We start from the raw sequence: 17,769 nt of genomic DNA on the forward strand, positions 1-17,769 counted from the left end.
ACTAGATCTCTGGCAAAGTAGCACTGAGGCTACCCCAAGGAGCGGGGCAGCGCAAGACAAAGTCCCGAACAGAAAGCGCAGAGCAGACCCCCAAGGAGCGGGTACCCAAGTCAGAGTCTAGAATGTAGATCAGAGATCCAAGGCAGGAACAGCAGGTCCGGAGAACAGGAACAAGCACCAATGGAGCTCAGGAAACTCATTGCCAAGTTGATTAGTGTGGGCCAGAGGAGGTGCTTAAATATCCCAGGCTTGTGATGTCATCAGCCGGTGACGCCCCTGCAGTTCCCGCCATTGGGCCTTTAAAGGGAGGCACACCTAGGAATGTCCAGAGTCGGCGTGGAGGTCAGCGGCGTCCCAGCCGCCACCTGGAGTCTTGGGAGCCAGGAGGTATGCGGCAGTTGCGGCAAGCGACCACCGCGAGTTCACCCAAAGTAAGGCGGGTCGGCCACAGCCACCCGCGGCCAACGGTCATAACATATATCAGCCAGATCTTCATGCTATAGCTGATTTTTGAAACTGTTACTTTTGAATCTCCATTTGTTTCTCATCCTCTGTGGAATTTGTGGGTTAATGTAATAGGTATGGATTTTTAAATGTTTTTTCTTCTGTATTTTGTTTCTAATTTACATTCTATTGTGTTTCTTATGCAAAGTGTTTGCTTTGTACTGAATTGTTACATTCATAAATAAAAAGTTACAAAAATATGAAAGAATAAGAGGTCAATCAAATTCCTTCTGCTGAGATCTCGTTCAATTTTACTGTGCTTATGTGTAGGAGTCACTGGCCATTAAAGATGACTCTGGAGGATGGGGGGTGTAGGAAGAGCATTGGGGCATGTCAGCCCCTTCATGTTTGTTGCAGGGAAGTATGGGGGAATGAAATCCTCCCTAACCAGCTTATTCACTTCAGGGCAGTTAGCATGAAGAGATTTCAGGGCAGACAGTATGACCATTACACCTTTTAGTGATGACATACACATCAGTACCAAAGCCACACTATGGAAAACAAGTTTTAGCATTCCTTCAGTTGAATTTATTATATTGCATTTTAAGATGATAATTTTAAAAGCCATTTCTGCAAGCAAATATGTGCTTTATTTATTTAATTCTTTTTAATATACCGATACTAGTGAAAATGGCCTTTAAGAGCCCTCTATTCAGATAAACATATGAAACAGGGCCTATCCGCGCTTATGTTTACCTACAGTGAGAAGAAATATTTCTGGGATTGGGGTTAAGAAGGGGTTTCCGCTCACATGCATACTTTTGAATTTTAAAAAAGCATGCACATATTTTTCTATTAAAAAAAACCTACCTGCACAAATTAGCAGATGTAAATGTGTATGGGTAGTTCTCCTGAGATAACTTTCAAAGTAAACATATGAGTTTAAGTTCACTTTGAAAATTGGCATAAATTTCACAGGTACTGAAAATGACTTTACAGCAATATGGGAAATCAAATTTATCTTCTAAGTTGAGTTTCAAATATATACATAAACATTTACTAAGTCACAAGCTAAAACATAGGCTCCATAATGGTAAATATCTCAAATATTTCATATTTATATTTCTTTATAAAATATTAGCTTAGGAGATGTTTCAGTTATCAATATGGTTTAACATATGCCTGCTAACATAAGAGATTTTAGTACTCCAAATAAGAAAGGAAATCCATGGAGTGTTAGAGGTAAAATGGACTGTCTACAGTCATTTCTATGATTCTTTAATCTGGTCAACTGTCCATATAAGAGACACCAACTGTATCTAGATTCGATTACCACATTAACAAACACCCATTGTAACAGATGCATGACCATTACATGCAGTTGCTGCATGGATTTTATGATAGTCTGGTATATAATGCAGGTTATTACTGTAGGCTAGCAGTTATACAAACAAAAACAAATACTTAATGCCTCATGATTATGGAAATGTCTGGTCAAAAACATTTAAAAATTCTGTTTTCAAAATGCTAGATATATCAACTCTCACTTAAATATTCACAAGATTATATAACATACATAGATTATTTTACGACTCACATATTCAGCAGTAGATTATAAAAATATAAGTACTACAGCATACCTGATGTGCCAGTATATAAATATTATGCCCAACATCCTTTGGTGAAACTCCATCATCAGTACTATTTTCATCATGTTCACCTTCCAGTCCTTGATTATATGCATTTTTCATCACATCTACCTTTTATACAAAAAGAAGATTGAGTCTCGTTCAGTCAGTAAAGTATATAAAAAGAAGGAACTAGATTATTGTATTTAAATTGTGTATTGAGAATCAAATATGCCTGATAAAGTATTACGTATCATAAAAATCCATATGGAAATTTTATATGCTTAGAAGAAATATGTTCTGATGCAACCTATGTTCTATATTACTGTACTATGAATAATCTGAAAAGAACATTTTTCTTACCAGTTCTCTAGGTCTCATATTGTAAAGAATCCTTTCTGCATTCTCACTGTCATGTCTGCTTTCCATAATAGCAAGCAAAAGCTTAGAAGCATTGTTCTGGAGAGGCAAGTTAAACAGGTGGACATATGTTAACTGATATTCTACTATTATCTCTCTCACTGTGTATGATTTCAGGTTATTTTTTAATTTTCTGAATTTATTTATACTCTGAAAATAAAGCAGTAAATAACTACACACATGCACACAATCTCTCACACGTACATATACAGGAAGATACATATCTAAACAATAGATTAAATAAAGCATATTGTAAATGTATAAACATAGTCATCCAATTTAACACCCTACATGCACAAAAAAGTATAGGAAATAAAGTCAGAGCCAGAAAAAAAAAATCTTAAAAGTAAAAAGAAAAGTTTACTTGTTTACAGCTATTATAGAAAGTGTTTCTTGTGTGTTTGATATTTCATTTTGAAAAGTTTTTGAAACTATCTCATCAGGCCCCTGTCTTTTTAAAAAGCTTATTTCCAAAAACTCTGCACTTGTAATGCCTGTTTGTTTTTCAAGCATTGAAAAAAGCTGAGAAAATCAAGCCCTTAGAGTTTGTTCACAAAGATGGTAACTTTTAAAAGGACTCGCGGGTGAACATTGACCATGTGCGTCGGTGCACGCCCAGGGATGCAGCAATTTTATAACATATGCACATTATAAAATAGCCTAGGCACGCTTATGTGTTTCATCCAATTTTGCAAGTGGGAGCACACAGCTGTGCACATTCAGGTATGAGCCACATAAGGAGGAGAATTTTATTACAAGCACATATCCACACAATGACTAGTTTCACCAGTTCGTCCACCAGTTTGCCCAGTCTAGAGCTAAGTCCTCAAAACCCTCCCTCGGTTCATTAGTCTGCACTCCTCCCAGTTACCCCAACTCCTCAAATCTGTCACTGAGGTCTGATTTTTTTTTTCCTTTTTTAAATTACACCTCCTCTATAGCAGTAGTAAACTTACACGGCACTGGACCTGGGCACGCCCAGGCGCATAGGTACTTGCGCACACATCTCCTGGCCCTGCCCCGGAATGCCCATGCCCTGCACACACCATGCCCTTATATCATTCAAAGTGAGATATCATGTATAGGGAGATGTGCCCATATGTAAGCGGCTTTTAAAATCGGTGGACACATGCATGTCCTACATGTGTGCACATCTCCTAATTTTGGCGTATGCCTGGCTTTTAAAATTCACCTTAAAGTATACAGTATAATTTTCACAAACTGTCTATCAACATAGTAATTTCTGAATGTAGTTTCTGCATGTTAGATGTCTAGAATTACCTTCAACTGGAGTACCAAGTCCATACGATATTTGCCGAGGGGATTTATATCATTCAGAATCAGGGCTATGATGATATCAATTCCATTGGATTCATGAGTAGCAATACAAGTCTAAAAAAAAAAAACAACCCAAAAATATGAATATGGGAGGTAATTTTCAAATAGCCTACATACTTTTAGCATGCATACTTTATAGTAATTTTCAAAGAGAAACACCATAGGTAGCTGCTATATGAAAATTAGTACGAAATACATGCATTAAAAGCAGCTACATACTTTTCACCTGCTCTTCTGTGCAAGCAAATACAAGGGTAAAATAGCAATGTACTTGTAAAAATGTCATGCATATCCATGATTTTCCTCCCCCAACCTAAAAATGTTTCTTGGAATGCCACAGTTCAACTAAAAGCACACAAGTGATGAAAGCCTGTACAAACTTTCAGCTAGACTCAGTGAGAACAATTTTCAGACAGACATTGCCTGAAGGGCTAAATGGGTTTGAAAAATGCCCTTGCAAGGTTTTCCAAGCGCATACAAGAATATTTCTGGGTAGATTCCAAATTCAACATACATAAAATAAAGAGACAAATCTTACATGTGATGGAACAGAGATTCAGAAAGCGAGTTGCAGTTTTGGATCTGCAATTGAAAAAGCAGAGTTGCTTCCCTGTAACAGGTGTTCTCCCAGGACAGCAGGATGTAGTCCTCACATGTGGGTGACGTCAGTGGACGGAGCCCTATCACGGAAAACTTTTCTGTCAAAGTTTCTAGAACTTTTGACTGGCACACTGAGCATGCCCAGCATGCCATAATCCCTGTAGCCACAGGGGTCTCCCTTCAGTCTCATTTGTAGCAAAAGGTGCGAGCGAAAAAATAAAATAATAAAACGTTATGGACCCAACTCCACGGGGTGGCGGGTGGGTTTTGTGAGGACTACATCCTGCTATCCTGAGAGAACACCTGTTACAGGTAAGCAACTCTGCTTTCTCCCAAGACAAGCAGGATGGTAGTCCTCACATGTGGGTGATTAGCAAGCTACAGGCTGACTCATATTTGTGTGGACCAACAGCGTACAACTTGTGCAACAGGCACAACAACTGGTGTACTTGTTGGGACAAATAAGGCAGCCTGAAAATCACAGCAGATTGGATGTTGAAGGAGTTGGGTTTTTACAGGAAATAAGTTCTTCATGACGGATTGGCCAAATGCAGAGTAACAAGAATATAATACATTGTGTTTCTCCGTGGTTGTTAAACACCTATCAAATCTGGCAACTTATGTTCAAATTATGAGCCCTGGACCTTGTAATTCTAGCTTCTGAAGGAATATGTTGTTACATTTTTCTTATTCTTCGCTGTAACAAATCAGTGCCACGCACCTCCGCCAGATTTGAACCCAATACTCTTAAAAGCTGAGAGAGAAGTAATCCGCCCTGAGGAAGCTTTAGGTGAAACGTTAACGTTGGCGGTGGTGCGTGGCACTGACTTGTTACAGCGAAGAACAAAAGAAAAATGCAACAAGTTTCAGATAAGTGCCTTGGTGACTCTTTGTAGCACAGATTTGTTAATAACACAGCAATTTTGGCAGAGGTGCGTGGCACTGATTTGTTACAGCGAAGAATAAGAAAAATGTAACGAGTTTCAGACAAGTGCCTTGGCGATTTTTTGTAGCATAGACTTGTTGTTAATATAGCAATTTTGCAGCAAGTTTAGAAATTTGCTACTTTGTCATGTCGGGCAAGTTTCAGTATTAAACAATTCTGAAACTACACATATTCCTTCAGAAGCTAGAAGATACAAGATCCAGGGCTCATAATTCGAACATAAGTTGCCAGATTTGATAGGTGTTTAACAACCATGGATAAACACAGTGTATTATATTCTTGTTACAATTTGCTGGGACACTGGCAGTCTATACAACAATGGAGTAACATCTGCGGATGTCATACAGCGAGATAAACAACTTGCTGAGATACCGGCAACAATCTGCCGAGACACCTGCGATTTTCTCAGATGGGACAATTGGCATTATAAAGACTTAAAAATAGTCTGCAGCAATTGCATTTTATTATAATTTAAAAAATAGGAGACAATAAAGGCCAGTGATTGAACTTACTGGTTTGACAATTCGAGGTCTTCGGACTCTTCTGATACCAGTTCTGAGGCCATTGTCTCTCAATTATAAATATTCTTAAAATCCAAAAATTAAAATTTCAAAATTATAAAATTAATGTTTACATGTATTTTGAATAAAGGTAAAAACATTTTTTTTAACAGGGATCCCCCCAAACATGGTAATTTATGATTTTTCAGACAGTTAGCTTTTACATGTAATAGGGTGAGTATGTGACAAGTGCTTGTAACTCACTAACCCTTTGAGCAAATGTAATGGCTACTAGAAAGAGAACTTTCCAAGTAAGAAATTTAACATCGCAGGAGTGCAAAGGCTCAAACGGGGAGCGCATGAGCCTTGCAAGCACTACATTTAGGTCCCATTCAGTGACTGGTGGGCGTAGAGGGGGCTTGAGTAGTAGTAGGCCCCTCATAAACCTACCCACAAGGGGTTGTGCTGTTACCGGGGCATCCCCAATTCCTTTGTGGTATGCTGAGATGGCACTCAGGTGTACCCTCACTGAAGAAGTCTGGAGAACAGAGTCTGAAAGGTGCCAGAGATAGTCTAAGAGAGATGGAGCGGGGCAGGAAAAAGGGTCGATACCTTTTTGCGTGCACCATATAGTAAATCTATTCCACTTAGAACGATAGGATTTTCATGTCAAAGGCTTTTGTGAGGCTACAAGCACTTGAGAGACATCAGTAGAAAGGTTGAGCGGTTGGAGGATCAATCTTTCAACACCCAGGCTGTGAGGGATAGGGTCTGAAGGTTCGGATGGTGTAACATGCCTTGGTTCTGAATTATGTGAGTGGGTGCCCAGGTGAATGGGTTCTCTGATCAAGAGATCGAGAAGCATGGGAAACCATACTTGTCGAGGCCAATATGGGGCTATGAATATCATTGACCCTTTGTCCTGTTGTAGCTTCACGAGAGTTTTGGCTATCAGCGGTATCGGGGGGATACACATATAGGAGGCCTATGTTCCAGGGGCGAGCAAAGGTATCCATGGCTAACTTGTTTTGCAGCGTGTGCAGGGAGCAGAATCTGTCCACTTTGTGATTCAGTTCGGATGCAAAGAGGTCTATTGTTGGTTGACCCCAGCGTTGGAAGATTCTGGTCGTAACCACAGGATCCAGAGACCACTTGTGGGGATGGAACTGTTGGCTGAGGCGATCTGCCACCACATTCTGCATGCCTGCCAGATAAGTGGCCTGTAGCTACATGGAGTTGCAAGGGCCCAGTCCCAGATCTGCGTGGCTTCTTGGCAGAGGAGATAAGAGCCTGTGTCGCCCTGCTTGTTCAAGTACCACATTGCAACTGTGTTGTCTGTTTGTATGAGAACAGTCTTGTATGAAAGGCAGTCCTTGAACGCATATAGAGCATAACGTATAGCTCGAAGCTCTAGGAAGTTGACCTGAAACGTTGCTTCGAGCTGTGTCCAAGTATCTTGAGTTTGAAGATTGTTCACATGAGCTCCCCAACCCAAGGTGGATGTGTCTGTGGTCAGTTATCTGTGGAACTGGTTGCTGAAAAGGTAGACCTGTTAGCAAGTTGACTTTGTTCGGTCACCAGAGAAGCAATAAACGTAACTAGTGGGTTATTTGACTCCAGGATGAAAGTGGTTGAATGGCTTGGAGCCATTGAGATTTCAAAGTCTATCGCGTTATTCTCATGGCCAGTTTGGCCATAGGAGTGACGTGGACCGTGGAAGCCATGTGTCCCAGCAACTTTAAGAATTGATGGGCTGAGGCTGTTTTCTTTCTGCGTAGAGATACAGCTAGTCTGGAGAGTGTGTCTGCGCGGTCATTGGGCAGAAAGACTTTTGCCACTGTGGTGTCCAAATCTGCTCCTATGAAAGACAGGAGGTAAGATGGAGTCAGTTGGGATTTTTGGTAGTTGATGAGAAATCCCAGAGAGTGTAGCAGATTGATAGTGAGCTTGAGAGCGTCAAGAGCTCCTTGCTTGGATTGGCTCTTGATGAGCCAGTCATCCAGGTAAGGAAAGACGTGTATGCTTTTCTTGCGTAGGTGGGCCGCAGCCACTGCTAGGCACTTTGTAAATACATGCGGTGCCGAGGCAAGTCCGAAAGGCAACACCCGGGACTGAAAGTGTTGATTTCCCACTAGGAAATGCACATACTTGTGGTGATGTGGGGATATTGGAATGTGAGCGTAAGCATCTTGAAGATCCAGAGAACAGAGCCAATCTCCTTTTTGCAGAAGGGGAAGCCTGGTGCTCAAGGACACCATTCTGAATTTTTCTTTTTGTAGAAATTTGTTGAGATTGCGGAGGTCTAAGATGGGGCAGAGGCTGCCTGATTAATTTGGAATGAGAAAATAGCAGGAGTAGAACCCTCTGCCCTGCTGTGCTTGGGGAACAGGTTCCACGGCCCTGGCGCCCAGAAGGGTGGACAGTTCTGACTCTAGAAGACATTTGTGATCTTCTTGCATCCACAGAGGATTTGGTGGTAAGTCCGGGGTACCTTGAGGAAGTTTAGATGGTTATCCCTGGGTTATGATGGATATAACCCATTGGTCTGTGGTTATGTTGAGCCAGTTGGTCATGAAGTGGTGAATTCGACCTCCTTCTGGAAAATCTGGTTTTGGATTAATGGAGCGACTGCTGTTCTCTGGATATGCCTCAAAATCTAGAGGTCTGGACTATTTGCGGTGGTGGCTGAGGTCTGGATGTCTTGGGCTGTCGAGGATATATTTTCTGAGACAGTCTAGCTGGCCTCACGCGAGATGCAGGTGGATAGTATCTGCGTGGGTGATAAAATTGTTTCTAGGGTCCCTTCTAGTGGATCTTCTTGCAGAAGAAGGGGCCTCGGTAGTCACTGTGGATAACTGTCGCAGGGTCTCATTATGGTCTTTTAATTGAGCCACTGCATCTTGTATCTTGTCGCCGAATAGGTTTTCACCAGTACATGGCAAATCTGCAAGTTTGTCTTGGACTTCAGGTCTCAAGTTAGAGCCTTTTAGCCAGGCCCACCTCCTGGTGCTGATTCCTGTTGCTGAAATGAGAGAAGCTGTTTCAAAGGAGTCATACGCAGCATGAACCTCATGTTTGCTAGCCTCAAGGCCTTTATGTAGTATGGCGTTGAGACTATCCTGTTGCTGTTGGGGAAGAGAGTCGGCTATTCCCTGAACCTGCTTCCAGAGATTGCTTTGATACTGTGTCATGTAAAGTTGGTATGCAGGTATACGTGACACTAGCATAGAACCTTGAAACATCTTACGACTTAAGATATCAAGGAATATTTGGTCCTTGTCAGGAGGTGTTGAAGAGTGTGGTCACAGTCTTCTGGCCTTCTTTTGTGCAGACTCAACAACCACCGACAGATGGGGCAGTTGTGGTTTTTGGAAACCAGGAATATGTTGGACAAGATAAGTCGCATCTGTCCTCTTATTCACAGGCTGAACAGCATAAGGATGTTCCCAGAGACAATGTTGCAGATCTGCCAGCACTTCGTGTACTGGTATAGCCATCACTTCTTTTGGTGTACCCACAAATTGGAGAACCTCTAATGTTTTGTGGCATGTGTCCTCCTCTGTAATAAGTTCAAAGGAAATTGTCTCTGACATTTCCCTGATAAAATTGGCAAAGGAGAGATCCTCTGGGGGAGGTTTTCTCCTTTCTTCTGGAGGAGATGGTTCTGATAAGATATCCTCAGTGGATGTGTCAGTGTCAACATCTTCCCATGTGTCAGAAAAGGTCTCTTATCGAGATCCTGAAGGAGGGAAGAAGACTGGTACAGTAGGATGGGTTGGTACCGATGGGTTTCGGCGGCACCAGAGACATCGATGGAAAATGAAGGCTTCTTGATCCCGAGAGCCCTGATGGACAAGGCATTGGTTCAGGCATCGGTGACAGAGGACTGGAAACCGTACCTTCGTCATCTGAGGACCCCAAAATGGGAATCGTGGATTTCAGAGGCTTTGCAGGTTGCTTTGGCATCGGTGGCCCGGGTTGTGTTAGAAGGGCACCGATGAGTGTATCCAGCCTGGTTAACAACAGTGCAAATATCGATGGCTCCGGTTTCGGTGCCAGCTTGGTGGCTGGCATCAATGGCTGTAGGTCTCGGAGAGCATTGTGCACTGCCTGGCAGATGAAACCATACAGTTCCTCCTTGAAAGCTGGTGTATATAATCGCAGCTACAGGGGTGGCAGGCTAGGTGCTACTGGCACCTCCACAGGAATTTGTGGGGGCTCAGTACCCAGCACCGATATTGGTGGGGATCGCCTTGGTTTCTCGGATGTAGAGGGTGTTAGAGGCTCCTCTACCCGTGTCTTCTTCACAAGCTGCTCAATAGCCATTGAAGCCGATGCGGGGTTGATGCTGGCACGGGAATCAACTCACGTCGGTGCCGGTGCTTCCCTCGGTGCTCGGCCTGGTCTTTCCCCAGCACTGAGGTAAATTATATGGATGCCTTATATGGAGTCAGTGATGGACAGTCACCGCTGCCCTGGTGCTACCGGCGAAGTTTGATGACTCACTTCTTCGATGGTCCTGCCAGTGACGATTGGGTGGACGTCAATGGAGTCAACTTGATTTTGAACAGAGTCTCCATCTTGTCGAGGCGAGCCCGCCTACCCTTCAGAGTCATCTGGGCACAACTTGGGCAGTTAGACACGTCGTGTGATGAGCTGAAGCACAGCACACAGACATCATGGGTTGGTTATTGACATGGTTCGGGGGCACTCTGGATATTTTCAGAAACCTGTTGCCATAATGGCAGAGGTTGAGACCCAAAAACGGTCGATGACCTGCGGACACCGGAAAAGGTGGGAGCAGGAACCAACCGGGAATAGTGAACTTACTCACCGAACGATGGAAAAAACACTATCACAATGGGAGATCCCTATGAGGGAATTTCAATGAAATTGTCTAATTCGGCATGGGTCAGAGGGCCCGAATCCTGAAACGGATTTTCCCCGAACCTCGGGAAAAATTCGTTTTTCGGGTTAGCGTGGGGGGGAGGGGCACATTTATTAAAAAAAAAAACAAAAACCCAACCCAACCCTTCAAATTTACTTAATTACAACTCCCCCCAACATCCCGATCTCCCCCCCAAGACTTACTGAAAGCCCTGGTGGTCCAGCGGGGGTCCCGGGAGCGATCTTCTGCTCTCGGGCCATCGGGCCTGCCAGGAATCAAAATGGCGCCGGTGGCCCTTTGCCCTTACTATGTGACAGGGGCTACCAGTGCCATTGGTCGGCCCCTGTCACATGGTAGGAGCAATGGGTGGCCGACGCCATCATTTTGCCAAAAAAAAAAAAAATCGTGGGAAAATGAATTTTCCCACAAAGCGCTCAACCCGAACACTTAAAACTAAGCACATCACTATTAAGATCAGTAAATTGCATTATCATGGCTACAATAAATGTTATAGTGGCTTCCTATCGAAATATGATAATAGTCATGCAAATAAAAAATGATAAAGATGGTTAGACATTCCATCCATGTATTAAATAGTGACATATTTATTGTAGGAAATTTTAATGGGAAAACAACTTGTCACCTGGACAGTATCATTAACTGCAGATTCTATGTAGGAAAAAAAGGTTATGCTGGATAAGACAACTCCTTTCACCTGTGTAGAGGCCTCGTAGAGAGCTCTGACTGCAGCAGAAGCTGCAAAAGAAAGAGGTAGTAAAATAAAGAAGGAATAATTGAATGGAAGAGTGAATAAAGGAGGGGAAAAAGTAAATGAAAAGGGAAAAAGAACCTTGGGGAGATTTCAATTACCCCAATATTGACTGGGTAAATGTAACATCAGGTCTTGCTAGAGACAAAGTTCCTGGATGTCATAAATGATTGCTTCATGGAGCAATTGGTTCAGGAGCCAACAAGAGAGGGAGCTATCTTAGATTTAATTCTTAGTGGCATGCAGGATTTGGTGAGAGAGGTAACGGTGGTGGGACCACTTGGCAACAGTGATCATAACATGATCAAATTTAAACTAATAACTGGAAGGGGGACAATAAGTAAATCTGCAGCTCTAACACTAAACTTTCAAAAGGGAAACTTTGATAAAATGAGGAAAATAGAAAAAAAACTGAAAGGTGCAGCTGTAAAGGTTAAAAGTGTTCAACAGGCTTGGACATTGCTTAAAAATACAATCCTAGAGGCGCAGTCCATATGTATTCCACATATTAAGAAAGGTGGAAGGAAGGCAAAGCGATTACAGTCATAGTTAAAAGGTGAGGTGAAAGAGGCTATTTTAGCCAAAAAAACATCCTTCAAAAATTGGAAGAAGGATCCATCTGAAGAAAATAGGATAAAACATAAGCATTGTCAATTTAAGTGTAAAACATTGATAAGACAGGCGAAGAGAGAATTTGAAATGAAGTTGGACATAGAGGCAAAAACTCATAATAAAAACTTTTAAAAATATATCCGAAGCAAGAAACCTGTGAGGGAGTCAGTTGGACCATTAGATGACCGAGGGGTTAAAGGGGCTCTTAGGGAAGATAAGGCCATTGCAGAAAGACTAAATGAATTCTTTGTTTCCGTGTTTACTAATGAGGATGTTGGGGAGATACCAGTTCCGGAGATGGTTTTCAGGGGTGATGAGTCAGACGAACTAAACGAAATCACTGTGAACCTGGAAGATGTAGTAGGCCAGATTGACAAACTAAAAAGTAGCAAATCACCTGGACCGGATGGAATGCATCCTAGGGTACTGAAGGAACTGAAAAATGAAATTTCTGATCTATTAGTTAAAATTTGTAACCTATCATTAAAATCATTCACTGTACCTGAAGATTGGAGGGTGGCCAATGTAACCCCAATATTTAAAAAAGGCTCCAGAGGCGATCCGGGTAACTATAGACCAGTGAGCCTGACTTCAGTGCCGGGAAAATAGTGGAATCTATTCTTAAGATCAAAATCGTAGAGCATATAGAAAGACATGGTTTAATGGAACACACTCAACATGGATTTGGCCAAGGGAAGTCTTGCCTAACAAATCTGCTTCATTTTTTTGAAGGGGTTAATAAACATGTGGATAAAGGTGAACCGGTAGATGTAGTGTATTTGGATTTTCAGAAGGTGTTTGACAAAGTCCCTCATGAGAGGCTTCTAAGAAAACTAAAAGTCATGGGATAGGAGGCGATGTCCTTTCGTGGATTACAAACTGGTTAAAAGACAGGAAACAGAGAGTAGGATTAAATGGTCAATTTTCTCAGTGGAAAAGGGTAAACAGTGGAGTGCCTCAGGGATCTGTACTTGGACCGGTGCTTTTCAATTTATATATATATATAAATGATCTGGAAAGGAATACGATGAGTGAGGTTATCAAATTTGCGGATGATACAAAATTATTTAGAGTAGTTAAATCACAAGCAGACTGTGATAAATTACAGGAGGACCTTGCAAGACTGGAAGATTGGGCATCCAAATGACAGATGAAATTTAATGTGGACAAGTGCAAAGTGTTGCATATAGGGAAAAATAACCCTTGCTGTAGTTACACGATGTTAGGTTCCATATTAGGAGCTACCACCCAGGAAAAAGATCTAGGCATCATAGTGGATAATACTTTAAAACTGTCGGCTCAGTGTGCTGCAGCAGTCAAAAAAGCAAACAGAATGTTAGGAATTATTAGGAAGGGAATGGTGAATAAAACGGAAAATGTCTCTCTTTCCACCTATCTCCTCCTACACTAACCCAAACCCCACAGATTGCACACACGAACCGCCAAAGCTCTGTTCACATACTGTGACTATTTCTATCACCATCCCTCTCCACCCTCATATTTCTTTCCAGATCATTTATAAATATATTGAAAAGTAAGGGTCCCAATACAGATCCCTGAGGCACTCCACTGCCCACTCCCTTCCACTGAGAAAATTGTCCATTTAATCCTACTCTCTGTTTCCTGTCTTTTAGCCAGTTTGTAATCCACGAAAGGGCATCGCCACCTATGCCATGACTTTATACTTTTCCTAGACGCTTCTCATGAGGAACTTTGTCAAACGCCTTCTGAAAATCCAAGTACACTACATCTACCGGTTTCACCTTTATCCACATGTTTATTAACTCCTTCAAAAAAGTGAAGCAGATTTGTGAGGCAAGACTTGCCCTGGGTAAAGCCATGCTGACTTTGTTCCATTAAACCATGTCTTTCTATATGTTCTGTGATCTTGATGTTTAGAACATTTTCCACTATTTTTCTGGCACTGTAGTCAGGCTAACCCGTCTGTAGTTTCCTGGATCGCCCCTGGAGCCCTTTTTAAATATGGGGGTTACATTAGCCACCCTCCAGTCTTCAGGTACAATGGATGATTTCAATGATAGGTTACAAATTTTTACTAATAAGTCTGAAATTTCACTTTTTAGTTCCTTCAGAACTCTGGGGTATATACTATCCGGTCCAGGTGATTTTCTCCACATCTTTTAGGTTCATCGAGATTTGGTTCAGTCCATCTGAATCATTACCTATGAAAACCTTCTCCAGTATGGGTACCTCCCCAACATCCTCTTCAGTAAACACCGAAGAAAGAAATCATTTAATCTTTCCGCGATGGCCATCCATTGCTCCTACCATGTGACAGGGGCTGACCAATGGCACCGGTAGCCCCTGTGACATAGTAGGTCAAAGGCTATCGGCGCCATTTTGAATACTGGCAGCCAAGGGTGTGAGTGCAGGAGATGGCTCCCGGACCTCTCGCTGGATCACCAGGGAATTTTGGTAAGTCTTGGGGGGTTATACTTAATTCAATGTTAGTCGGGAAACAAATACGAATTAACGCATGTACGTATTGGGGGCCCCCTTTGCCGAATGCAACGTATCTGCCCCCCCGACGAATACAAATCCCGAATGCAACATATGGCATCCCTCTGCACATCCCTATGATTTCATGAATCTTGATACCATTTTGTTTTCTCAATTACATCCACTGTTATCCTTTTTACCCCCAAACACTGTCTTACTTCTTGTTCATTATTTAAGTCACTCCTGTATTGTTCTCTCCTACCTTCCCTTTATCTATAGTGCATATATATAATTTGTTTCTCCACATAAAGTTTATCACACCATTTTGGTAGGCCTCCTCTGGACTGTTCTATCTATAACTTTTTGGCAATACAGCCTTCAGATTTAGGTGAAATATTCCAGCAGAGACTTCAGCAGTAATGTATACAGATATATTACCACCCCATTTTTTATGCACTGGTTCTCCCAAATACATTGCTACAGTTCTGTTTTGCAGTCTTGAGGCCACTAGATATGATCAACCTCAAAACATTTTCCTGCTTGGTACTCATCAAGATTCTACCCCTATTATGTACATATAGATGTATTCTTCCAAATTAAAATAGCATTATACATGAATATATATTATGATGTTACTTAACTCATTAGGGAAAGTTGATAATTATTTGTCAAATTTATTATTTTATTGTACATTTTACTTATTTATATCAGTTGCACATTCCTGAGAAATACCTTTAGTTACCTGATTTTCATGACATGGGCCTTGGCAGTATTCAGTCAAGCTCTCAAGTGTTTGATTGACCAAAGCTACGTTCCTCTCATTGATGTAGAGACCCAGAAGACCAAGGCCACCTGTTGTACTTCCACAAATACAGTCAAGAAACTGCAGTGTTTCACAGACCAAGTTATAGTTAGTTTTGTTGTTTTGATTTCTTAAGAAGTTCTGTAAAATAAATACATATATAAATAAATACCATAATGCTTGATAATAAACTCTTTGGTTTATTTTTAATGTTCAAACAGCACAAAACAGATCATATATATTTTAACTTATAAACAATGAACCAAATGCTGCAATATTTTTGGTTAAAGGAGAGCTGACTTCATTTAGCACAGTGTAATGCAGGGGTGGGCAATTCCGGTCCTCGAGGGCTGCAAACCAGTCGGGTTTTCAGGATATCCTTAATGAATATGCATGAGAGAGACCTGCATACACACTGCCTCAGTTGTATGCAAATCTATTTCATGCATATTCATTAGGGGTATCCTGAAAACCCGACTGGTTTGCAGCCCCCGAGGACCGGACTTGCCCACCCCTGGTGTAATGAATTCACTTAAAGTGCTACCTGCATCATCATTAGTTTCACTCTCTTCTTTAATTTTATGGTAAAGCACAGTTGTGAAAATTAAAGTGAACATTCTTTAAAAACTTATTTTTTGTATAATTATTTTTTGTTGCTTATCGTAATATGAAGAGCCCGACATGAATCACGTTTTGCCAATGCTAGCTGCATCATCATAAACTCCCCAAAAATTTCTTATAATTGCATACAAACTTTTCTTATGCCAATGCTCTCTCTACTGCTTCAATATGGTGCATTTTGCAGCTTTTGGTTCATTATTTACAAGTTAAAATATACATGATCTGGTTTTGTAATGTTTGGCATTGATACCAGATTACCTTCATTTTGTTTGAGGTTATTTTTAATGTTAACATTTAATTTATGTAACAATTCATAATGTAGCATTAATATAAGAACGGCCCACTATTCCATACCCTAACAGTATTAAATAGTGAGTGTTTAGCACAAGTATATGGGAAGAGATCATGTGCCGGTTGGTCCATACCCTGTCATACAAGTCCAGTTTGCAATAGTTGAGGTTTAGGGAGGAAGTAAAATATGGTGACATTTCTGACTACTGTATTATGTGAAATATATTTATTGAAACACAGATAAAACAGCCTGACATACATTGCATATTAAGCAACAGTCAGAAAATATACAGTAACTAGTAAAGACTTTCAGTATTTTCTCCCCTCTACTCCCCAAATGTCCTTCTTTCCCTCCTCAAAGATCACACACAATGGGGAACAGAGTCCTCCAGGCTCATATATCTACTATTCAATACCAGAAATAAAGATAATTATGACCACTCTCTTTGCAGCAAACTTTCCCCACCTTCCCATCCCTATATTCCATTAAGGACATTGTAATCATAGGAAAAGTCATTAAACAAGGGACAATCAGAAGTGGCCTATAGCTATATCTAATACATATACCAATAAACGCAAGTGGTACATCAACTAAATTCATCACCAACACAATCAGGGATAGCTCAGCATCATACTCTTCACCTTCAGTATTAATGATTGTAAATATGTATCCCATATTTTCACAAAACGAAATTTACTCTTAAAATAGAGTGTAGTTTCTAGATTTTCCATCTGTATTAGATCGTGTAGCATATTCTATTCCAAACTAACAGAATGGCTTTCTTACCCATTAGACAAGATTTCCGGACAAACAGTATATCTACCCATTTCGCAACATCAAAAGCTACTCCATGATCAAACAGAAAAGCTTCTGGGAAATGATATAACATAGTCCAATATCTTAATCAGATGGTATGTTCCAGACAAATCGGTGGACTCTGCCCTCACATGCTCTCCCTGAGCATGTGAGGGCACACTTCACTCTCGACCGCCAGCTCCTGCCTCACTGACATCACGTCGAGGGGCCTGAGGATATAAAACGTGGCAACCCTGCGACTGCCGGAGAGCATATGAGGGCAGACTCCACCGATTTGCCTGGAACTTACCATCTTGACTGCCAGCTCCCGCTTTGCCATGTCACTTTGAGAGGCCTGAGGAGATAAAACGTGGTGCTCTGTGCCTGCTATTGAGGAAAGCATGTGAGAGCAGTCTCCACTGATTTGCCTGGAACTTACCATCTCGACCACCAGCTCCTACCTCACAGATGTCACTTTGAGGAGACCGAGGAGATAAAATGCAGCATCCTGTGATGCACCAAAGCCGTGCACCTAAGTGGCACACCTCTTATGCAAGTTTTTTTTTGCCCTGCATGTTTTGTTTCTTAATTATCCGGAAGTCTCAATGGATAAGAAGAGAAAAGGAAGCATAAGGGTTTTCCCATCTGTCCCTT

General features: G+C 41.5%; 1 protein-coding gene across 1 annotated transcript in view; it reads right to left on the minus strand.

Moving 5' to 3' along the window:
- The window catches only part of ITPR2 (inositol 1,4,5-trisphosphate receptor type 2), a 1,380,003-nt gene that overhangs the window by 364,608 nt on the left and 997,626 nt on the right, over window positions 1-17,769 (minus strand). The window contains 4 exon segments of the mRNA XM_029597493.1: window positions 2,085-2,204; window positions 2,436-2,531; window positions 3,774-3,884; window positions 15,348-15,548. Of these exon segments, the coding sequence (XP_029453353.1) occupies window positions 2,085-2,204; window positions 2,436-2,531; window positions 3,774-3,884; window positions 15,348-15,548 (528 nt within the window).

The sequence above is a fragment of the Rhinatrema bivittatum genome, chromosome 4 (assembly GCF_901001135.1).
Source record: "Rhinatrema bivittatum chromosome 4, aRhiBiv1.1, whole genome shotgun sequence".
In the NCBI taxonomy this organism is placed as follows: Eukaryota; Metazoa; Chordata; class Amphibia; order Gymnophiona; family Rhinatrematidae; genus Rhinatrema; species Rhinatrema bivittatum.